This window comes from Cupressus sempervirens, chromosome 8 (assembly GCF_028749045.1).
Source record: "Cupressus sempervirens isolate cs-2001-9-10 chromosome 8, ASM2874904v1, whole genome shotgun sequence".
Taxonomy (NCBI): Eukaryota; Viridiplantae; Streptophyta; class Pinopsida; order Cupressales; family Cupressaceae; genus Cupressus; species Cupressus sempervirens.
Window position 1 is genome coordinate 193,014,878 of NC_143125.1, and position 26,392 is coordinate 193,041,269.

The following is a 26,392-nucleotide window of genomic DNA, read 5'->3' on the forward strand; positions in this document are numbered from 1 at the left end:
AGTTTTGAGGAAGCCCGAGTGTCCTGCCAAGGGTGAGTTGTATACCTCCTTCAAAAATTTCTGCTTCAATTTGGATTCTGACACTAAATATATTCGATTCTTATAGAAAATGATGTCATTCACTACTTTCTACCAATCATGTTGGGTGTTGCCATCCATTAGCTCATAGGAAAATTTGTTTTTGGAATATTCTACCAGCAAATGTGCTTTCCAGTTATTTGAAATTTGGGTCACCAAGTAGATGGCGGGTTTCCTGGACAAAGCATATGCAACCACATTGTTCTTTCCTTGCACATATTCAATGTCAAAATCAAAAGCTTGAACCTTGCTTACCCATTTTTGTTGCCTCTTGTTCAAGTCTCGTTGCTCCAAAAAATATCTCAAACTATTGTGATCTGTACGAACAACAAACTTGGCACCCACTAGATATTGCCGGAACTTGGTTAGTGCATGTACGATGGCCAACATCTCTTTGTCATAAATGAAATATAAGCAGTATGTTTGCATAAGCTTCCTGCTCTCATAGGCTATGCGGTCTCTATCTTGCATCAGTACCGCGCCAATGCCATCTTCGGATGTGTCACACTCAAGAATGAATGGTCGAGTGAAATCAGGTAATGCAAGTACGGGACAAGTGCTCATTGCTTCTTTCAGCTTATCAAAAGTAAGTTGAGTTGCACCTTTTCATTCCACTGGAAGGACTTGTTCTTGTCAGATTTGTGCTGAGAGAATCCTTTTACAAACAAACCTCCGGTAATAACTACATAGTTCAAAAAATCCTCGCAACTCCGTGAGCAATTTTGGGAGAGGCTTATCAAGGATAGCCTGAATCTTCTCCTGATGAACTTGAACTCCATATTTACTAACAACATGCCCCAGGTACAATATTTCTGTCATATCGAATTCACATTTGGATCGCTTGGTGAACAAGGATTGATCCTTCATGATCCTTAGGACTTCATTCAGATGCTTCAGGTGTTCTTCCGATGTCCTGCTATAAATAAGAATATCATTAAAAAATACTAGTAAGTATTTACTCAATTGTTTGTTGAAGATGTGATTTATGCATGAACGGAATGTAGTAGGTGCATTCGTTAATTCGAACGACATGACTAGGAATTCGTAATGCCTGTAGTGACAACGAAAGACAATTTTTTCCACGTCTTCTTCCCTCATGCGGATTTCATGACATCCAGAACAAAGATCTATTTTCGAAAAATAGATTGCACCATGTAATTCATCCAACAACTCATCTATCCTTGGAATGGGATATCTATTTTTAATTGTTTTTTTGTTCAATGCACAGTAGTCCACATACATGCGCATTGTCCCGTCCTTGTTTTGAACCAATACCACTGATGACGCGAAAGGGCTAGAATTCTGTTGGATCCATCCTTTTTGTAGTAGTTCTAAAATCGTCTTTTCGATATTATCTTTCAATTTCTTGGGATGATGGTAGGGTGTGGTTATGATTGGCTTGGCTCCTGTTTCTAACTTGATAGTATGTTCAAACCCTCGATGAGGAGGTATGATAGGACGAATGTCTAAAAACCTTATCACGATCACTCAAGATATTCTGGAGATCATCATCTTGGGTAGGTGTTTGTTGCCCTTTTATAGGTTCTGTCAGCCCAAGTAACGTCATCATGCTGAAAAATTGCCTCCATCCGATACGTTGAAACTTCCTTCCGACCCACATTTGCCATTTCGCGAAGAACAACCTTCTTTCCATCGACAACAAAAGTGAAGTCCATTAGTTTGAAGCTCTGAGTGTATTCATCAAGTGTCTCCATCCACTATATGCCCAAAATAACTTTCATATCATCAAGATCCACTATAAAGGAATCCTCGGTCGCCGTGTGATTCGCCATTGTGATACTTAGCCAAGGAACAAGGTGTGTTTAGGGCAGTAGGGTTCCTCCGACAACCTTGACTTGAAATCCTGCGGGTGTCTCCGTAGGTAGACCTCCTCATTTCACTAGAGATCAGTTTATGAACTTTCGAGTGGCTTTGCTATCAAGCATCACGTATTTAAGCAATCGTGTGAACCTCTCCCAGTACTTATGTACTGACATGTCTCCTTGTTTTAGGTTTTAGAAGTCTAAAAGCTTTTGATCATAAAAGGTTTGTGGCAACCAACGTTTTCGAAATATGTTCACAAGTTTTTCCTAGGTGATCTCAGTAGTCCTAATGTTCTGTTCAACCTTGGTATTTCCCCACTAGGTTGCAGCTTCTTCGGTAAAATGATATATTCCCCAAATTGCCTTTGAGGTTTCAGAGAAATTCCCAATCTCAAAATATTGTTCCATCTCAGTCAACCATGCTTCTGCTTCCTCCCCTGACTCAAAACGGGAAAACTAAGGTGGTTTTATTTTCTTAATGTCTGCTGATAAATCAGCCACTATCTCTTTCTTTGTTTGCTTCTCCGATTGCTTGGGAGAGGGAGTTTTGTTTTGTTTTATAGTCTGGATTGAAGATTAAATGTTTAAGATCAGATAGAGGTGGAGAGTTTACCTTGAATGAGTTTAATACCTTTTGTGAAGTGAATGGCATTAAGGGATAACAATTAGCTCGTAAGACTCCTGAGAAAAATGGAGTTGTTGAGAGAAGAAATAGGTCTGTAACAGAAGTAGGTAGAGCTATGATGTTTGAGAATGATGTATCAAGGACATTTTGGAGAGAACTAGTCAATATAACAATATATACAATGGACAAAGTGGAGATCAGAAAAGGTACAAACAAAACAGCTTATGAACTATGGTTTGGACATGCACCATCAGTAAAATATTTCAGAATTTTTGGAATTAAATGCTATATCAAGAGAGATGATGACATTGGTAGGTTTGTTGCAAAAAGCGATGAAGTTATGTTCCTTGGTTATTAATTGAAAATCAAATCTTATAGATGTTTTGATTAGAGAACAAAGATTATTGCTTAGTGCGCAAATGTGAAAGTGGATGGAAAGTTTGGAGTTAAAGAGAGAATTTTGGATTATAATTCTAATAATGAAGAAGCTAATCCTATGCCTATCATAGAAAATGTTGAAATTTTCTTTGAGACTAACAATGATTTGCATAATGTTATTCAAGCTGTGGAACAAAGAGAAGAACCAAGATTTAAACCTAGAGAAGATGTAAGAATTGAGTCAGTGACACCAACACCTAACTGGAATTTGACAAAGAATCACCTTGTTAATTAGATTATTGGAAGCAAAGAAAAATGAGTTATGACAAGAAACATAGTACATGAAGAATTGTGTTTGATTTCTCAAGATGAACCTAAGAGTGCAAATGAGGCATGCAAGGATGATCGTTTGATTCAAGCAGTGAAGGAAGAACTAGATCGGATTGTGAAGAATGAGCCATGGGAATTGGTTCCTAGACCTAAAAATAAGAATGTTATAGGCGCTAAGTGGGTATTTAGAGACAAGATGAATGAACAAGGAGAGGTTGTAAGAAATAATGCAAGATTGGTAGGTAAAGGATATTCACTAGAAGAAGGTATAGACTATGAAGAGACATTTGCCCTTGTTGCCAGAATTGAGGCAGTAAAGATGTCCTTTCCTAATTTAGAAAATAAGAAGTTCAAAGTGTATCAAATGGATGTAAAGTCAGCATTTCTGAATGGAGAACTTGAAGAAGAAGTCTACATTGAGCAACTTGTGGATTTGCTTTGACAACAGAAGTTGACATGTTATGCAGATTGAAGAAAGCATTGTATGGACTAAAGCAAGATCTTAGAATTTGGTATGCGAGGTTAGACAAGTATTTGGAAAAGTTAGGATTTGCTAAAGGTACTGCAGATAGTATTTTATTTTTGAAAGAAATTGAAGATGGATTGTTGGTTATTGTGATATTTGTGGATGACATAATCTTTGGAGGTAATGATGAGGCAAGTGACAAATTTAGTGATGAAATGAAGAATGAATCTGAGATGAGTATGATTGGTGAGATAAAATATTTCTTAGGTTTACAGATTGTACAGAACAATGATGGTATTTTCCTATCACAGACTAAGTATTGAAAAGATTTGTTGAAGATATTTGGCTTGGAAAGTTGTAAGCCTGTTGGTACACCTATGATAAGTGTTGGTGTAAATACGTATTTACTATTTACACTTAAGTTTACTTAGGTTAATGCATATTTTTTATTATTTATTTATTTGCCACCTAGGAGTATGCATACTCTTGTGAGTTGTCATGTTGACAACATAGGAGTTCGCACCTCTTTTATGCACATGGTGTCTACAACATGTTAGCCGACTGGATGGTTTCGGCGATGTTTCGGTATTCTGTAGCCGACGGTGTTTCCGAATTTTGTAGCCGACGATCTGGCGGTGTTTCTGTATTTTGTAGCCGACGTCCGGCGATGTTTCGGTGTTCTGTAGCCGACGGTCCAGCGGTGTTTTGTATTCTGTAGCCGACGGTCCGGCGGTGTTTCGGTATTTTGTAGCCGACGGTCCGGCGGTAAATAATTTGTAGCGGATAGAATAATTGTGGCCGACGGACTCCTTCGGGAAGGTTCGGTGGTGTTTCGGTATTCTGTAGCCGACGGTTCGGCGGTGTTTCTGAATTCTGTAGTTGACGGTCCGGCGGTGTTTCTGTATTTTGTAACCGACGGTCCGGCGATGTTTCGGTATTCTGTAGCCAACGGTCCGGCGGTGTTTTGTATTCTGTAGCCGACGGTCCGGCGGTGTTTCGGTATTCTGTAGCCGACGGTCCGGCAGTAAATAATTTGTAGCGGATAGAATAATTGTGGCCGACGGACTCCTTCGGGAAGGTTCGGCGGTAGTATTTATAGCCCATCTGGGATCATTGTAAATCATTGATCTACTATTACGAATATAATTCTGCTGTTTGTGTCCATTGTATGCGTTCATTTTCTTTACCTGTACGGTAAACATTTGGCACACTAATTAAGCACATGGTGTCTACAACCTTGTCATTCTTATGCATTCATCTAGAATGATGGATTAGGCATGTGCTTAGTTGTCATGTTGCTTATCTCTTGGTTCTTTTTAGAGACATTCTAGGTGCTTCCTGAGAGGCCTTTATATACAGGCACTCCTAGTGTGTTTGCATATACTGAACAAAGCAATGTATTAGGACATACTCTGATTAATTGATCATATCCATTTTTTGGTCTACATTTGTGCTTGTGTTTGAGTTCTTAGTTCTTGGGTGAATTTTGCTCTAAGGAAAATTCTTACATGGTATTAGAGCTTGGAGATTTTCTCATCACATAGCCATTTGAGACCATTGTTGCTTCAGCACCTCAGCCTGAATATGGAGTATTGCAGAAATTGGGAGCGTGTATAGCTAGATCTGACCTCGCTATTGCGTCCTGAACGTTGATTCGGTGAAGATCGACTATAAATTTGGCTACCTTGGCCCAACTTCAACTGTGAGGCAAACTTTTTTGCAAATCGGCACCCAGAGGCCTCGATTTGCAGTTCGTTATATTACACATGTCTTAGACCTTGCAATTTCTAGGTACCTCTAGCAAATCCGGCCGACCGGCGACAAGTCTCTTTCCACCACCGGTGGGTCTTGCCTTTGGTTTCAAGGTTGCGGGTTTGGCAATTTAAAAAACGCTTAATGCGCATCCCCACTCAATGTGGGATATTGTTTCAACCCTCGCACGTCATTTTTAAACTTTCCGGCCCGTGCCATTCAACTTTGGCGCATGCTTTTGGTTTTACGGCCGGCGAACCGGCACTGGTGGCGACAGTTACTAATCTCGATGTCACTGCTCTCAAATTCGGCCACCGCAAACTTTGTTTCCGGTGATCTTAGGTTTTTCCGAGCATCTGAACCCATTGCTGGCCGTGCATTTCAAACACTGGCCACTCGGCAACGAGTTCCGACTGTGGTGAACAGTCTTTTTGGGTTCCTACGCAGATATCCGACTCGGGATACGTGGGCACCGAAGAACGCCTTTCGTGCCACACGGACAAACGATCTTCCGCCACGAAGTGCACACTCAGCGCCACCTGTAGATTGATAAACCTGCCACGTCACTCCTCTGCCACACAGATAGCACCAAATCAACGGACTCGCACAGCGTACAGTCAGCTACACGCAGACACCTCCACATTATCCAATAATGCTTATGTAGGCAGATTGACCACGTCACCCACCAACTGTACATGCCACATCACCATTTTGTACCTGCCGTACGATGGCACGTGTACGGTCCATACAGTACGGACACCCAGTCACCTTGCCATGTCAGCCCAAGCGCCGATTCTTCGTTGATGTCAGCAGAGCATGAGTTTAAATTTGATGGCTATCTGAACGTCAAAACCTAGTCATTTATAACTGCTGTGACAATCATTTGACTGTCAAATTTAAGCACGTAGTTTTCCTGTCAGACCCCTCCCCAGATTTCTTTTTGCTTTGGTAGCCTGAATTTGCGAGGCCATAACTTGGACATCCGCGCTCCGATTCAGGTGCAATTGTTTTTGAAATTAGGTAGAATTTCCTGAATTTTCCAGTGGTGGTGTTCTTTTCTAGTTTTGGTGCAAGGATATTTCAGAAATTGCAGATTTTGGCGATTGTACCTGCGTAATCTTGTATTTTGCAACTTCAAATGCTCTGTACGGGCACATCTGGTCACTTTTTCAGGTTTTTTTTTTTTTTGAAAGTGCGTTATTTTTCGTCTACTTTCCAGATCTGAAGTCAGATTCTAGGGTTCTGTGGACAAAATTCTCACTTTTAGAACTAGGGCTTTTTCTGCATTGTAAAGCTTTGATTACTTTTCAAAATTGTTGTACATTTGAGCTACAGTGCTTAGTGATAGATTTGGGCCTCAAAAGGCAGTTGTGAAAGCAAAATCAGAAAATTCACTTTGTTCATCTTGACAATAGGCCCATTGTACACGCACTACTTATAAAGTGCCAAAGCATCTTTTTCGGGGGGGTTTTTTGATTCTTTGGTGGTTACATTGATTTGTCCACCATGGAAGAGGCAGATTTGATTTATTTGACCCCAGACAACTATCAGGGTTTGGAGTCAAATTGCTATCAAATTTCTCAGTTAGCATAATGCACTACCATATGCGAGAGGACTTGAATACAATCCTAAGACTTCTTCCCTCATTGGTACTGTTCTCTTTCTATATATGGATTATGAGGTCTTGGATTCACTTACTGACCTTAAGAAATCTAATCATTATGATAATTGGATGTATCTTTGGTAGACGTATGGAGATCCAAACATTCCTCCATTCCCAAAAGATCTCATACCTCCAATTGCAGCTCACTCCTCTTCAGATGAGATCACACCTCCAGCTCTTATTGCACCTACTGATCTTGTTGTAGCCACAGATGCTTCGGATTCAGTGCAGTAGGACCCTTTATGTCTTCCTACTCTACCTTCATGCGACTTCTTTCCTTCTTGCCCTTGCAGGTCTGTTTTTGGAGTCTCACATTGAAGATGTGGGAGACACTATTGATGATATTTGTCTTCTCTTTGAGGCGAATACTTCATCCATTGCCATAGTGACAAATTCATGTACTTCAGCACAACAAGGTACACTTTGTCTTCCAGTTCCAGCCTCAGGTGATGACTTCTTGATTGACATTTCAAGTTTGTTCATAGAGTCACACACAACAGATTTGGACTTCTTTGATGATCTACAACTTCTCTTTGCTGAGGACGATCTTTCTACAGTTGTTACGAGGGCTTACTCTGACCCCCATGACCATTCTCTACATGATCAGTCTTTCCGAGCTAATGTGATTGTGGATACTTATGTACAGCATCTGTAGGAGGTCTCTTTGTCATTTGAGAAGATTGTTGGTTTTTTGAAACAGGTTCTACATCACTCCTTGTTCGATTTGCACTTCTTCTCAACAGTTTTGGAGGAAGCTATCATCAACATCGACACAAGGACACTTGAACAAGTTTCAAAGACACCGTTCATCTTAGAGATTCCTTCTCCATATAGGGGACGTATCTCCTTTGTACCCTTGCATTTGTTTCTTCCAAAGGGGAGGAACTTCTACGTCGGAGCATTTCTCACTGATCGACACACTACCATTAGAGGGTGGGGACTACCTTGTCTCCTCTTTTTTTGGGGGAGACTGTTTCCTCTTAAGTGGTTTTCTCCTTCTCCATATTTCTTTTTTTTATACTTGATGTAAGTTGTAATGGGGGGGTTTTGATTACTCCATCCATCCATGCATCTCTATTCATCTCTCTTTTTGGGGGAGGGTTTTTCCCATGAGGTTTTCCCTCTTTCTCTGCTTTTTGAAAGATTGCATTGCATTTCATTATGTACATGGGTACCTAACATGGCCTAGTAGCCGGGACCCATCATGCATTGCATCCTAGTTTTCTTAAGCGTAAGGGCATTCCCCTAAGTTGCACTTAAGGGGGGGTGTAGGTGTAAATACGTATTTACTATTTACACTTAAGTTTACTTAGGTTAATGCATATTTTTTATTATTTATTTATTTGTCACCTAGGAGTATGTGTACTCTTGTGAGTTGTCATGTTGACAACACAGGAGTTCGCACCTCATTTATGCACATGGTGTCGACAACACAGGTGTTAGCACACTAATTAAGCACATGGTGTCTACAACTTTGACATTCTTATACACTCATCTAGAATGATGGCTAAGGCATGTGCTTAGTTGTCATGATGCTTATCTTATCTCCTGGTTCTTTCTAGAGACATTCTAGGTGCTTCCTGAGAGGCCTTTATATACAGGCACTCCTAATGTGTTTGCATATACTGAACAGAGCAATGTATTAAGACATACTCTGATTAATTGATCATATCCATTTTTTGGTCTACAGTTGTGCTTGTGTTTGAGTTCTTAGTTCCTGGGTGAATTTTTCCCTAAGGCGAATTCTTACAATAAGTGGTCACAAGTTATCTAGCAAAGATGAGAGACCTACAGTTGAGCAGAAGAAGTACAAATCCATGATTATATTTGAGTCACACCAGACTAGATACTGCAAATAAAGTTGGTATAGTAGCAAGATTTCAAGCAGAGCCTAAGGAATCACACTACGGAACAGTAAAGAGAATATTCAGATTTATGAATGGGATTTTGGCTTGTGGTATGACAGATCAAATGACTCTACTCTATGTGCGTATACTGATGTAGATTGGGCAGATAGTATGATGACAGAAAGAGTACAAGTGGTGGAGCATTTTTCCCTGGAGGAAGATTGGTTTCTTGGCTGAGCAAGAAACAAGATTGTATTTCAGAGAGTACAATTGAAGGAGAGTATGTATTGTAATTAGATCATGTGGAAGGAACAGATGTTGAAGGATATTGGAATAGAGTTTTCATAACCTGTTATCATCCATTGTGATAACACAAGCACACTGAGTATGTCTAAGAATTTTTTGTTACATTCTAACACTAAGCATATATCAATTAAGTATCATGTTCTAAGAGAGTTGCCGAGAAAGAAATCAGATTAGAGTATGTGAATACAAAAGAACAGATTGCAGATATTTTTACGAAGCCTTTGCCTAAAGATACGTTTGAGTATTGGCGAGGTATGCTTGGGGTTATCAAGGACTCCTGGTAGTTGTTATAAAACAATGTCTTTGGACAACTTGAGCTGGTTGAAGATTTTGATCAGTCGATTGACATAGTGATTCCTTTGGCATTGATGTCAATGGGGGAGAGATTGCATGAAAAACATGTTCTGGTAGTATGTGGGAGATGCATGTGGGAGAGAGAATGTATGGGGGAGAGTTCATGAGATATTCATGCCAATGTGGAAGTATATCAATAGGGGAGAAGTGTGAACAAGTGATGTCATTCATGTAAGAATAAGGAAGCACAGTTGGAGAGTTGTTCCTGTGAGTTTCAGATTTGATTGATAAATGTAATATCCTATACTAGATTTGATAAGAAAATATTACTTTGACCGGAGGGAATTCTATCAAATGATTGTCTTACAAACAAAGGTCTTGAGCACGGTACTGTTATTACGCTATTGCAATATTCAACTTTTACTTCCTTAAAGAAATGGATTTGTTTAACCAGACATTTTACAAACAGTTGATAGACACTTGACTATTGAGAATTAGAAGTAAAGATGCAGTACCAATTTTAACCACGTTTTACAAGATGATGGCCATTCATGTAGGAGATTTAGACATTTCAAAAAATATATTTGCTGCTGCATACATAGTTGTAGATTGCAATACAACTAGATGTGGAGAAAACTACCCAATACTATATATTGATGCAACTGGAAAATGACTGTGCATTAGAGGATTGCAGAATACATGTGTCTGCTAGTAGAAGACGTACTTGCACACAGTCCCGATTTGCATTGCTGGAAACTGCCGACCACTGTAGAAGAGTGTGATGTTGACATGAGAGGCCACGTTAGCAGTATCTGCTAGTAGAGGCCGTGCTAGCATACAGATCCGATTTCAGCAAACTGCCGACAACTGGATACGAGTATGGTGTTGACGTGAGAGGCCACTGCTGCTGCTGATGGACCTTCCTATAGTCATAGCCAGATCACATAAACTGCTCCTGCTATTCTTTTTTGCTTGTTACCTTGACCTGCGGAGTGCTATGATGAATATCTACTGTGGGACGGGTTATGATACCAACTACTGTCCTTAACTTCTACACCGATCCCTGCTGTGTAATCTGCTAGTGGAAGCCGACTAAGAAAGACCAACCCGTGAATAAGGAAAGAAAGATCACACTGAGATTTACCCTGTTTTCGATTATGAAGTGATCACTTCCTTGCTTGTCAAAAGCTTACATTTTCTGCTATGATCTGCATATGGTTACCACAGACTGTCATCTCCCAGAATGCATTTCCTTTCTCCTACTTTTGATCTTCAGTCTTTAACCTTCAGATATTCAATATAACTAATTGAATAGTAGTTCATAATGAAGTGTGAGTTCTTGGGTTTGCATCCAGTTCTCACTCTTTTCTCAAGGGGTTTCGTCCTCAAGAAAATACCGAGTCACATTAGAGCAACCTTTTAGGATTTTGAATAACATAATATCTCATGGTGACAATCCCAATGTAAAAGCTTTCATTTATAACCTTGAAGTGTGGGGAGAAACAAACCACTTAGCAATGTAAGATAAAAGACTATTTCGTCTTTTAGTCACTTATGTTATTTTGTCCTGAAGTGACTTTAAACAATAAAGTACTTTATACTTCAACTCAATAAAATAAAGTGACTTTAACCTTAGGATTTCCCATTTAAAAATCTCCTCAACTGAAACCAAAACTCCTGTGACTGGGTAGCATCCTAAATTACATGTCGTTAGACTATCCGGATGGAAAGATAGACCAACTAGGCGCCATTAATGCTAGTGCGGATAAAGGAACATTACAATGAAGAGGATTTGAAAAGATGAGAGCAGAAGCAACAACAACAATAGAGTTGGATTTGGTATTCTTGGAACTTAGATGTTTTTTCATATATGTTGCCATAAATGCCAAAGGGGGAGATTGTTAGCATAAATGCTGATGGTATTCCTTCGGGGAAGTATCCTAAGCATTGTTAATATACTTGGGGAGATTGTTAGTATGATTGACAAGTTGCATTCATGACTGTGTTTGTCATTGATTTCAACATAGTATTGTCTCTATAAATACTGACAGAGTAGTAGACAAAGAACGAGGTCATATGGACTGATTATTAATGATGAGGTTGAGCAGAATTGAGGATATATTTTACAGTATGTCCTGATAACTTAGACAAGTGCGTGTGCAACAAGTCAAAGACATGCGAGTTATTTGTGATTTACAGAGTATAGTGTGTAGATAGAGTACGTGAGAAGTGGTTTCTGGTGTTTGGATTGTATCTCTTAATAGGGATAGACTTGTGATGAGTGAAGTTAGATAGTGATAGTAGATAGCCTGATAATGACGTCAGCGAATGCGCGTGGTCCGTGGTCGCATGTGTGAGAAGTTGTATTTATTGTGAGTTGACAGTGTTTTGTATTTGCGAAAAGATGTAATGAATTTTAATATCTTAATGAGATCCTATCAGAATTAATTGGGAAAGTTCAAGGCTGACTCAAAGAATTATTTTGATGATATGGTATAAAGGAAGGTTATTTTCCTTGTGGTGAGTATGTTAATGTGCAAGTCCGATTGCGAATTGTGCAAGTGATTCGAAATTGGTAAATGTGTGTAAGTGATCAAAGGGATCAATGTGATGTGAATACAAAGATCTGGTATTGAGATTTGAGAAGGTATTTGGTGCGGTATTGGCACATTAAGAGGATAGAGAAAGTGTTCGAGTTGTGTTATTTGGACAGTGGGTCCATCTGCCTTCTACAGCTACTAATAGGGTTTGTACAACTCCTAACAAGGTTGAAATCTCCAACAGGGATTCATAGTCTCCTAACAGGGACTGATATGTACTGAATGTATTTCATTGACTCCTAAGAATGTCCATCCTCTTACAAAGAACTTTTATATTAGCAAATCATTTTGTGGGTACCATTCCCACCGGGTTTTTTCCCTCTGATCAAGGTTTTCCCTAGTTAACATATTTGGTGTTGTTGTGTATGTGTATCTTTTTATGGTTGCTGATTATATTGTTCACATTTTTAAGGTTTAATTAGGTTGATGAAAGTTATATTGATGTGATAACTGATTCACCCTCCGCCCTCCCTCACAATTATCTTGGTGGACTTTACTTTCTAACAATTCATACCCTTCAAATTTGGCAATAGTAGTTAATATTTCCACTTCGATAATCTTGGTTTCCTTAAACGATCTAAACTACTTAAAAGGATTGTGCCATGATTTTTGAAACCTCCCTGTGATAGAAGTAAATTGACCTTAAGCTTTGAAAACATGCCTCCCATCTATCATTTAGCAATGTCAACATTTCAATTTTCCAGTCAACAAGTAAAGATAGTTCTTGGAAGTCATTTTAAAACAAAGCCCCATGGGTTTGGACAGTATGGCAAAACTATAAATGGAATGAATGGAATTATATCGGATCAAATAACACAAGATTTTTATGCCTTGCAGAGATACAAATTGATGCTTGCAACATGTTACAAGAAGTAGAGCAATAAAATTTGAAGTGTGCTTGCAAATGAAATGCTAGTGTATTCATCAGCATTTGTGAGTGCAAGGTTTTTGTAGGTATAGGGGTGTGCAATAGGAATATTTCGAAGGATTCTCGCTACTATTTATTAGACACAGCTGCAAGCATAGGTAATGGTCTGGAGGGACTGGTTGATTGATGGGAATACCTTTTATAATGTTATGACAAGATCTTTGTGACTTAATGAGAAACATCTAGTATCTTACTCTATGTTTGAGAAATGGCAGGAGAAGATAAGGCGCCATTATATCAACGAATATATTGCAAGTACAGTTTTTTGGGTTGGTTAGTGCTCCTCATAATTCATGACCTTCAGCCTGCAACCGAGACAAATATAGCTTAAAATGGTCTCATATACATGTTGAGCCAGTGCATATATTTAGGTGCTAGCTTTTCTTTTGTTTATGGCAATAAAACTTCCTTCGAACCTTGTTATACTCATGCGACTGTTTTATTTTGTAAACTCTAAATAATATCAAATATATTTATTAGAAATAAAAGAAATGCTTAGGTCCAATATTGAAGAAACTAGGTAGTCTAGGATACTGAAATGTTAACTTGTATGAAGCATAACCACTTAGTCATTTCAAGAATCTTCATATTTTAAGTTTTCGAAATTAGGTCTTTAGCACGAGCATTTACTAATAATATTGAATCTTATATCTTCAATAAAAAAATATATATTAAAGGCCTAGAAAGTTTATGGTATCTAGAGAAACAAGACTTCACTTCTCATGACGAAATTATCTTGGTTTAAGCTGGAACTTATAAAATCGAATGATTTTCTTAAGTGTTTAAGGTGTGCATTCAAGCTTTGGATGTGGTGGTACATTTTATTGTAGTTGTAATTTGCATTTCTCTGATGAATATTTTTTGTGCGAAAATGCAGGCTATTATTGGTGGAAAAATCAATGTGCCAACTTTATCAGGTGACATGAGTTTGAAGGTAACAAATTGTTTTTGCGATCGCTTTATTTAGTTTGTTTTAATAAATTGTTTCTATTTTCATGCTACTTTCAGAGATGGTGTATGGGCTCATAGATTAGGAAGAAACCTCACAAATTTCAGTGCTAAAGAATGCGGACTGAATTTCAGTGGGAAAATCCTCACAAATTTCTGTTTTATAGTTCGTTCAACATTCATTACAAGAATAATAAATGACAATGTGGACTGTATATAAGGGCAGGTAGAGAACCAATGGCCAGCCTCCAAGAAATTATAAAACCAAGCGTTTGCTGTTCATGTATCTTTACCGAGTGACAGATTATAGTGAGCCAGAATACAGTTCCAAGGGTTTTCATATTTATATATATTTAATTATTTCGTTAGAACCGATGCATAGTGCTGTTCAGAGCCTAGAGATTAAAACATGTTTCCGATTTATCGATAAACTGAAATACAGAGTAATGAAATGCATTGCTGACGTGTTACATTAGTTGTAGCAGATTAGACTTAATAGCTGTAAGGAATCCAAATGTTCCCTTTCAATAGCTGCAGTAAGTGTTTACAAGACCTTGAATTACTTTCCATCCTCTGGCTGCAAGTGGGATTGCATGAAGAGATGGTAGAGGTAGCAAGTCGAATGGTCAAAAACCTCCATGAATTCTGACCATATGTCTGAAACGAAACTCATTTAGAATTAGTTCTGTGTTCTTGTATTCCTTCCAGCATATGCAAGGCTCAGAAATTGTTCCTTACATACAAGAATCGGGACGTGCATCCATGGCTACAGGAAATACTGAATAGTTTCACCAGCATATACATATATATATATATCTGTGTGTGTGTATATATTCCTCAAATGGATAGAGTCCATTAACTAGCTACTAAACTCAAGCCAAGGAGAATGAAGTTTTTCTGTTCCTCAGGGCATCTGTAGCTTCAGGAATTTCTGGTAACTCCATTCATCCACACGGAAGTTTCAACCTTCAATCACAGAATAGCTATTATTCACAATGCCAATAGAAAGCATAAAAAATCCCCAAAATTAATAGATGGCTTGTTTGTTTATGTCCCAGCACACTCCAATAACCTACAATGAAATATTGAGAGAGCCATGATAGCTTAACTAAAATATATTCCTTTGGTCCCACTAAGTTTCTTATGCCATTATTCTTATGATATTACCCTGCATAAATTAATCAAAGGCCCGCAATTCTAAGCTTCTTAATAACTGCTGAAATATACCCGAGTCCACCAATACTCCATCTGTGGCTTACGATATAATAAATCAAACCTCTTTATAAATACCTTAGATTATATTTGCATTCTAGAATAAGACATACAGCACATGAATTCCATAATAAGATAATTTTTTCTCAATGGAACAGAAATAACCTCTATTTGCGAACTTATTACCGTAAATTTGTCTCCACAAGAGGATTCACATATTTGAAATACTCCGTAACTACAAAGTGAGATCCCTAGATGATATCTCCAAATTGATTTGGGTTTCCATTTAATTCCTGAAAAATTGCAAGGGTTCCCATCCTTAGGTTTCTGAACTGAAAGCTTGCAGCTCTCAAATTCTCCAAGAGAAAATATTAATACCGAAGCCTCCTCAAACTGAGCCTCTCATTCTTTCATAACCAGCTGTAGAGACTTTTGGCCTTCCCCGTGCTTGTGTCTTCATTTTCCTCTCTTTTAATCTGATTTTGAACATATGGTAGTAATAATAAATTGACTTAAATTTTTTACTTCACTCACAATTAATTTACTTTAATACTTCATTGAATTAAATAAATAATATTTTCCTTGCCTATGAACAACAACAGAGCTGCGGATGAGGAAGGGTTCTAGGCAATTTGAGGGCATTAAAGTTTTGGGCCCCTTCCTCTCTGCACTCTTCAATAGGGTGGTGTGTTTTGGTTCCCCCTGCTTCTTGGTCACGACATATCATTTATCTAATTGCCAGGGCCAGGTCGGCCTCACACCCCAATAATTAAAAGACCATTATGGTTGGGCACACATTCTCTAAGACATATACTACTGTCCTACACACCATTCTTTTCCAATGAGCTAGATTAGCTGCAACTTAGGGTGAGGGGACAAGCAAGTTTTAGGGTCAACTTTCAGAGTATGGACCACATTTTGAGTTTATAGGCTATCGTTGAGGGGGCTAGGCACCGTTTGACGAAAATATATTGCCTCTTTGTGGACTTTAGCAAGGCCTTTGGTTCTATTTCTTGGGTGGCCTTGTTTCAGGGACTTAGGGACATGGGGGTTTTAACAATCCTTTTGATGACCGTCATGAGGCTATATGAGAGTGAGAGTGTTCTGAGTAGATTCTGTTTTGTATAGGGCTTTTCGGATCCCATAGAGAGCACCATTGGGATGAAGCAAGATTCTCCACTCTTCCCACCTTATTTGGCACGTATATTGATTAGATGGAGGCTTTTCTTTGGGAGCATTTGCTCCCAGATGATGGTTGCCTTGTACATTAGACCTTAATCTTCATTTTGCTCTTCCTAGACGATGTAGTTCTCTTAGCATCCTTCTTGGGGGGTATTCAACGACAACTTGAAGGCCTGGCTTCCTTCTATGACTCTAGGCAGCTAGTGGTTAACTTCGACAAGACTTGGGTGCTCTATAGTTTTGCAGTTTGAGAGACTTCTCTCTTGGAGTTGGATTGGGCTTCAGTGGAGAGGGTACAAACACTTTTCTTAGACATATCATTAGATGTCACCAATCTACTCACAATATTATTTTGGTCGAGAGCACACCTTCTCAAACTTGGTGCCATGTTCGATGTGGTTTGGTTTCTCCATTGTATTTGGTGCTTTGTGGATTCAATCGAGGGGAGTTACAAATACCCTTACTAAGCCTATTTCTTCTTGGAAGCGATTGAAGGTGCTGACTCTACTGGTGGGCCCAATGTTGCCCTAGGTTTCTACTCTATTGAGGTCTTTGGGGATTGTGATGGATTTCCCCCTTCCCATCAGGAGTTGAACGAGTATGTTAGGGGGGACATTTACAGGCAATATATTCACATGACTTGGGTCAACCCCCTTGGGGGGGTGGGGGGGGCGGGGGGCGAGTTGTGGGTTGTGGCCAAGGATGGTCTTCTATGTAGAGCATTTTCTTGGCTTACACAATGGGGTTATTGTGCACCCTTCACACCTTTCCTGATACTGGACACATATGCTTTACATCTCCTTAGGGTCTTTCAAGGTGGGCTCTCACCGGCTTCGTATTGAGGGAGGTCACTAGATTGATAGGGAGTTTTGGATTTGTTGACTTTGTTTTTCCCCATTAAAGGGTTTAGTTTTTACTTAAACATGAGAAGCATGTCATTGGTCTCATAGAGGTCATTAAGGACCAGAAATTTTAAATAATTTTTTCTTATTTGGAAACCTATATATCGAGGGGGATGTGTAGATGACCTTGGTTTGGACAAATATGTCTGGGACACACCCTTTTTTGGCAAACACTCCCATCATAATCTATTCACAATAGCTTTACATGTTATGACCATTCCTAATGCTTGTCTAACAAGTCTTTATGAAATATAGAATTATGGCTCTCAACAAGTAAACGTATAACAAGACATAGAACCATAGCTCACAGAATATTAAAGAAGACAATTATACATGAATTATGACTCATTTCCTAGTTCAAGTTAAGCATTAAAATGAATTCCTTGATGAAAAATCACGATTCTTGCATTGTGAGATAAAGTATTGTAAATTCAAACCTTACACAAAGGAATCAAACTTACCCAATTAATGTAATGTCCCCGCTGAGATATTGGTATCAATCAGCAACTATTAGCTCACAAATTCAAATCGAACGTGTCTTCTTCATTAAAGTCTCCAGTAACTTGCTGTTAAACTTCTATTGTTGATGATTGGGATCCCTCAGTAGACGAATGATATGATCTGATTGATTCTTCTTATCCTTTAGTTGATGGTAGTTCACTCCACATAACTTATTATGGTAATCTTAACCACCTTGTAAAGTTTGAACAGAATTATGAAATCTTGATCATTGCTATGATCCAATGTACACTACTAGATCATTCTCCACTTCTACGACGTCCCCTCTTAATTTCTTGTTAAGGGATGTTTGATGTGGTGGTTATAGTGATGTTTGTAATTTTCTTTTCTTTTGTGATTCACACCCTTGAAGTATACAAGGATCCTTTAAAAAATACCACTCCTGGTAATGATGTAATTTCTACTTCAGTTTTAGACCTTAATTGTAATATTCAAATACGATGGTCATGTGCCAATAAGGTGAAACTGCTCTAAGGAATTATGGGTTCTCTATGGTATTGTAATTGGTCATGTTTAATGGTTTATCTTGAAGTAAAATGATTTTAATATTCCATCACATTACGTTGGCCACCCTAATAATCTTCCAAGGGAAAACTTCAGTAACTCATTCTATCTCCATTCCACTTCTCTTCTGATGACGTTCAGATATGGTTAGATAGAAGAAGATATATTTCCCCAGCTACTGATCGGACGGTATAAGGTATCTGGAATGTAGTGGATTTGAATAATATAATCTGTATGCCTTGTAATCACTAAATGTAACAACATAGGATGTATTTAGAAACTATCTCGTCCTTCTTCCATATGCCATTCCTTTCTATCCATTTTGAATGGTGTATGAAGAGCCAATGTGGAACATTCTGCAATGAACTCCCATAACTTTCTTGACCGCAGAGTATAACATGTGCTGCCCATGAAGTCGCATCTTTTGTGTTTGCCCTCTGCATAGATGAGTCCTTAATGATGAAGTCTTCTTTATTTTTAATTTCTCCTATTCCATGCCATTAATGGATGTCTTTGTGCCACCGTGATTGGTTGATAACCGCTTTGATGACTGTAGGATGATATTGTTCTCCCTTCTCTATGCTCAATGCATTCATAGAAGACTTGATCACTGGAGTTTTTCTATTGTCGTCTGATAATCAACACAGGGTGGTGCACCGCTTTGAAAGGAATCAGCTTTCCATGCAAAAGGATATATAGGGTCTGTGTTGCTCTTTTGTTTATATCCTCTGATGCTATTTGTATCCCTTCTATTCCTCTTTTCCAAGGATTGAAGTTACCATCTAAAAGAGTGTCGCCATTTCCATCTTTAAATCTTCCCCCCCTCATGGTTTTGCACTAATCTCCTTATATATTTGTGAAAGGTAATGGTTGTGGCTACTTATTTGGTTGTTTTTCATACATTTGATCTTAATTCAATATATTTAGATTGGCTTGTTATTATATTGAAGGTTTTGATATAAATGTAATATATGTTTAAATGATAATGCATATATGTAATACATAAATTATTTATATTCTTTAATTAAATATAATATTTGATATATTTTTAATTTAGAGTAATACTATAATATTTATTTTATATATTCTGAATAATTGATACATTCCATTTATTTACTGCTATTTTATTTACGTATTTATATTGGACAAATAGTCTAATAATATCATTTATTTATTCCTTAAATATATATTGTATTGTTATATAAATACAATATATTATGCTTAATTATAATGATATTGATTTAATATATTATATTATAATATTAAATTCGTCTACTAATATATTATATATATTTTAATTTATTCTCCTTTCTAAGATATTTTTTAAATTTATATATTATCAAACCTTACAAAAAGGAATCAACCTTACCCAGTTAAACCTATGTTCCACCAAACTTTTAGGAGGGGGACATAAGGGGACAAGAGGATCTGTTATGAAAATTGATTTTCTGAGGCTATTCCAAGGCATGTTATGGGATGGTTATATAAAAAAATAGGCAAATTTAAAAAATATAGAGAGACCTAAATATTCATATGCTAAATTGATCAGTATTCATCATATACATCATAGATAATATATAGCATAAGATTAAATTGAAAGTTCACATGAGAGTTGAACAAATTAGCAAATATGAAATTCGCTTACTTTTGTATCTCTTCGTCAATATGGATGTATTAATATAATATATTTGTATATTATATATAATTTAAAATTACAATATGATGCCCAAATGCTGCAAGTTACACCAATGAAATATCAAAACTATTGGAAGTATGGCATTACCTTACTTGGCATGCACCAACATTGCGTCATAGTCAGTCATAGTATGAATTTGAGGGATTGACACTATAAAGGGCTTCCTCATCCAGTGGAACCCTAATGAGTCCTTGTTGCGCATAATGTCCTCTAATTGGATATAGTCTCAGTTATTACCAAATTAACACATGATTTTAATGTCCCAAGCTATGGGATATAAGGCATTTGAATTTAAATGAATTATTCATTTATTTAATCAGATTAAGTTATTTGGATATTTTTTTAATACTCATATCCAATCCTATTACCAGTGTTGCAAGTCTCAGACTGGGCTTGGACTTAGCAAGCCCAAATAAGGCTCGGACTTGGATTTGGCAGCTCAACTCGACAAGGACTCGGTAATTAAAAACCAATGAAATTCAAATAATTTTAAGGATTTTAAGTTTTTTAAATGCATCTTTTAGCCAACTAACATCAAATACACAATAATTGAGATAAATAGAAGCTACTATGCACACATACACAACTTTTCATAGATAACAAAAATATAAATGCAATTTTTTGTAAGAAATTATTAAAGTTAATAACATAATAGAAATATAGTGTCACTGTCAAATGTCTATAATATTCATGGAATATGGAATCCATTGAATCAAAATTTCAATACGTATTTCAAAATAAAGGCTCATAGTAGCCTATGTCCTCCTACGAGTACACCTAAGATAGGTCATGGAAGACTCTAGAGCCATCCTCTCCTTGTGTGTGAGGTTGAACCTCAGTGATATGCTCATCATGATCATCCTCCTCATCCTCATCATCCTCATCATCGGAGTCAGATCCATCACTCTCAACCTCGAGGTCTTGCACATGGGTTCCTATGCTCTACCCTCCTCCACTGCCATTGCCACTGTCTTTGCCTCTTGATCCACTTTATCAACCCACTCTAAGTCTTCATCACTGAAGATAGGATCGTCAACTTCCAACTTCAATTTGACATCAAATAGCCAAGATAGGTTGTGGGCGATAACATTAGTAAGGGCATATCGAATCCTTAAATTAGGCTAAGCGTGTAATTTTTTGAAACCCCCAAAATCTAGAATCTGCATTTTAACTCCTATGAAGCTAAAGCCTATCTCAAGCATCCTGTCAGTATTTGTACAAATATAGCTTAAAGTATAAGAAATAAGATAAATGCAACTTAAATGTTATACTTGTCTAAATCCTCCTACCACTGAGTTGAAAAAAAACATAATTTTTTGTTGGTTGATGGCAGAGTCCGACCAACAGGACTTGTCGAGTCCATGGAAACTCGCCTAGGAGTCTAGGACTTGGCCAAGTCCGAGACAAGAGGCCATGAGCCTTGGGAAGGCTGCCTTGCCTCAGGATTCGTTGAGTCCTGTAACACTATTCCAATTAAAAGAGGGAAGGAGTAGGTGTTATCCAAGTTGCCTCGATACTAACTGCAATGGGCTCCTGCAAAGTTTACAAATCCAAGTGCTTCAGCGTTTCTTGGGACTATGACTTAAAGGTGCTTGGGGTTTGTGATATCCCTTGTACAATAAGATCTATAGAAATAATGATGTAATTATAATATTATAATTCCATATTATAATATAATATCACACAATAGATTATATTATATTAATGAATGAAAATTAAAGAAAATGTTTTTTTAAATCAAATTGAAGTATATATAATTACATATAATAATATTAATTTTTATATTTATAACATAATCCTAATATTAACACTAATAAATAATAATTAAAAAACAAACGAAAAGACACCTCTTCTGATAACAAAGTATATAGAGGAGCATTATACACCCATAAGACATATCAGAAAAGATGTGAAATTAGTCTGCTAAAGTTCAATTATAAATTATGAGGCAATTTATGTAAAATATGAGTCCAAAGAATGTCCCTATGGTTGTGACAATGTTTCCCCTATCCACAAGATGTCAGGACATGCATCAGACAAAGATAAGTAAGCATTCAAACATTTATTGGTAATAGGTAATTTACTTTTATGATGTTTATTCAAGTAGAAGATAAGATGGATTGATTTATATCATCGTTTCAGTTATTTCCTTAAATGAAAGCAACTCTTACCGTTAATGTAATTGGCAGCCAGTTAGATCGGTTGATCTTCCAACTGGACATGGAATATATCTATATGCAAGAGATAGGTTTATCTAATGGATTGTTATTTCTGTCTTCCATTTATTTGAATAATGAATATGAGTGTATTTTCCTAACTGAATGTTATTGCCATAGTTAGCAATTGATGCCCTAATTGATATAGTGGTATGTGATGCCCTAAATGATACAATGGTAATTGATGCCCTAATTGATACAGTTGTATGTGATGCCCTAGATGATACAATGTTAATTGACGCCTTGATTGTTACAGTGGTATTTGATGCCCTAAATGATACAATACTATTTGATGCCCTAAATGATACAATGGTAATTGATGCCCTAATTGATACAGTGATATGTGATGCCCTAAATGATATAGTGGTATAGCTATTGTTCCTAAGCGGTATTTATTGATTAACTTGGGTTTTGGAGAAGCATCCCTAGACGAATTTCAATGTTGAATCCTACAGTTTGTAGATTTTAAAATTCTGTGTTAAATTCATTAATGGTGTCTTCAATTGTCAATTATGAAGTTTTCCATTTAATTGATTGTAACCATTAATCTCGTTCACATGAACACGACTGATATAACTGTCTTCCTTTGAATATGAAGTAATAACTATATTTCTTTGATATGCTAGTTGTTAGTTAAGGCTCGGGAAACGTGGATGTTACAGAAGGGTTTGCCAAATTTTTCTCAAAATCGTAACAATTGCTCCCGGTATGTCTCTGGCTACAAGGAGGGACAACTTTGTTATCTAACATCAGGTTGGACATTTTGGGATGAATCCTGGTTAAGAAGTTTTGTAGATTTTGGGACGGTTAGTGGCAGACTTATCTCAATGGCGGAGTTAGTGGTAGGCTCTCGTCTCTTGTTACAAACCATTTTGAAGAATGGGGCAACCTTTACTGTTTTTTCTGAACAAATTTTGGCTAGTCTTGGTCATTGACATTTTGCAGATCTTGGGACAATTTCAATAGGAGTAGAATGTTCTGAAGAATTTGTGACCACAAGACATGTACCACCTTTTGCAGGGTAGATCGACGATAACCATTAAGGGAGGGTATTATAAAACTATAATGTTTCTTTAATGGTTATCTTAGTTAGTATTTAGGATTTAGATAACATACAAATTTTCTTGTTAGGTTTTTAGAAAGTTTCTGTTTCGTTCTCAGTTATTGTCTACGTAAGGAGACCTTGTCTCCATTTGTAATTACTCGTTTATGAATAAGGAAATATTGTAACATCGACTAGTCTTCTTTGGTTGAATGGGAGAATAAGTGACCTTTTATTTAATGATCAAGCTCGAATTTTTAAATCAAGATTTAGAGAATAATTATCTTGTCTGAATCCTTTTCCTAGCATACTCCCTCCCTACTTGGAAAGTTGGAAAAACATTTTTTATAAGAATTAATAAATTTGTATAATGTACCATCATTTAAAATCTTAATTTTTTCTTATTTAGACATTTTTAAATAATCAAAAACTGGAATTTTATAGTTCAAGCTTTATGGATGTTTTTTTATGTAAACAATTTTCATCCATTTAGAATTCTGTTTGAATTTTTTCTGTAGCAATTATGCATGCAGACTTGACTCTTGTGACATGGTTCTTTATCTAGTAATCTTCTTTCGTAGTTTTCCTAAATTGCATTTTTGCTTGTACCATTTGGGAGATATATTGATATTTATGTTTTTGCAGATACCAAAAGGAGTTCAACCTGATGATGTGGTTGTGCTTAGAGGAAAAGGTATTGAGGTTCACATGTTTTTCTTTTAAAGGTTGCAGGATGCAAACTCTATTGTCATATGCTTGGACTGTACAGTTCAAATTCTTCCTACTGTAATTGTTCTATTAAGTTCTGAAAGGATCATTCTCTGGGTAATGAACTTCTGTAGGAATTCCTAAGCACATTGGGTTTATTGACAAAGGAGATCAATACGTGAAATTCTGCATAAAATTTCCTAAGTGAGTGCTTTTTTATGAGTGTCTTAAAACAATATGTTTTACTTTAATTGTGGAATGTAGCTTCTATTCTTGAATTGTATCTGTTTTAAATTTTAGAAAAAGTAGCATGTGACATGATGCTGGTAAGAGTTTGTAAATGTGTTGCTTTTCCGAGGTTCTGTTTCTTCTAGTGAATTTTTGCATCATACGTTGTTCCTCTTTTCCTTTATTGATTCCTCAAGCATCATATCTTTAGAGTGCTGAAAACTATCCAATATTTTGAATTACATTTCAGAAAGTGTTGTGCAAGTGGACATGTAAATATTTGATGAAAGCACATGAAGTCATCTGGAATTTCGTACACAAAAATTAAAGTACTTAAAGAAGCACATATCATTCTGCTAGGACTCTAGCTGTTTAGACACAGATTTATGGGGTGCAAAATCCTAAGAGATACCTGGAGGCTAGAGCACACACATAAACAAGTGCATATGATTGAAGGGAAAATAGGTTTCGAAGGGTACCCAAAAACTTTTATAAAATTATGTCTAACAAAATAAACATTGCAATACGACTACAGACTGATCACCTCCAATAAACCGCCAAGAAGGCTACAGAAACCAGGAGAAAAATATAACAAAACTGGCATAAGACGAGAAAGGCTGTAGCAAGATAGGAAAACAAAACAACTCTTAACCGCTTTGGGTAACAAGTTTAACACATAGGAAAATAGATAGCAATAAAATGTAATGCAATGTAACACAATTATCAGAGAACTTGCCAAGCTTTCTTTATTAATCTCAGAAAATGCTTACAGCCATATACATATCAGACTCACAATGCCAGCACAATTTCTTCATTCACCATAATGATGCTGTCTCTTGGACAGATACATGTCATACATAAGGGCCGAAGGGGTGCAACTACCAACTGTTGCGACCAATCAAACTACCAACCCAAACTACCTATCCCTTTGGACACACCAACAAAATGGATAATGAAGTGCTACACCAACTTTACAAAAAGAAATCAAGATTGAGTAGGGGGCTGAAAGGGCATCCCTGGCGAAGACGGTACTGACGGAGGTGTGGATGCTAGCTCGGCTCATAACTGGTACAACTTGTTTGTGTGCAACTGTAGGTCCCGCTCAACTTATCTTCTTCCTAGACTGTATGCTCTGTCTTATAACCACTCTTACTGCTAAGGGAAAAACATTTTCTTCTTTGTTCATGCTCAACGAACTACTAGATGGTGACTGCAGCTGTTTTTTCCAATCTTTGTTCTTTGTTTGATCTATCGATTAATGACTATTCCTTTGTCCTTTGTGAATGCTATTTGAAAAATGGTTGGGGTATTTTTGTGCACATGACTGATACTATACTTCCACACTACCTTTCGATAGTTTCTGCATTTTAATAGTTTCTGCCTCTTCCTCTCGTGGCGCTTGATTTCAACCCATCTTCTTTCCATTCGAACAACACCGCATGGTCTTGCTTGTTTCCTCCGCATTCTTATTTAACACAGTACGTAAGGCTTCGATCTGCTTTGCATCATGATATGGTTGTAAGTCGCTGCTGAATTACATGCCCATCTCTGCCTGATTTCCTTTTGGGTTAGGAATTTTTTTTTGGTTTTTTTAATCTGTATACAATGACGTGTTTCTTTGGTTTGATACTTATTGTTCTACAGAGGTGATTCCTCTTGTATGGTGCTGCTGCACGATAGTTGGCCATATGGTGACTCATTATATGATCGGTCCTTGCATGCTTGCTTGTGGACCGATGTCGGATCATACAGTGCGCAATCCTCTAATATTCATTGTATTTTTTGATTTTAAATAATACATTTTACTTATGCAACACCTCCTTCCACCGGCCTGTGTTGCTCTTCCTCTCACCTTTTCCTTTTGTGGTATGACTACAACTTTGACTTGTTTAACATGTTTGGAACCTCCCATTCATCAAGTTTCTAAAGCTAAATAGGGCCATTTTCCCAAACTTCTCTCACGTTGTGGGACCAAGCCACTAGACTTTGAATTTTCCTAGTTTGATTTTGTTCCTACCATTATACTTCACTACGAGTTGCTCCGAGGTGAACCACATCTGCCTTAGATGTCGTACCATACCTTTCTCATATGTGGGCTACCTTTGTCACCCACTGTGCCATCATTTGACATGCATCCAACTTATT

At 37.3% G+C, this 26,392-nt stretch overlaps 1 protein-coding gene across 3 annotated transcripts in view; it reads left to right on the top strand.

The window, feature by feature from the left end:
• Window positions 1–26,392, top strand: part of ATJ1 (DNAJ heat shock family protein) — a 256,691-nt gene that overhangs the window by 134,703 nt on the left and 95,596 nt on the right. For all 3 annotated transcript variants that reach the window (XM_089797202.1, XM_089797200.1, XM_089797201.1), the window contains exons 15-17: window positions 13,968–14,024; window positions 23,957–24,005; window positions 24,154–24,223. In XM_089797202.1, the coding sequence (XP_089653328.1) occupies window positions 13,968–14,024; window positions 23,957–24,005; window positions 24,154–24,223 (176 nt within the window). The remainder of the gene's footprint in view (window positions 1–13,967; window positions 14,025–23,956; window positions 24,006–24,153; window positions 24,224–26,392) is intronic.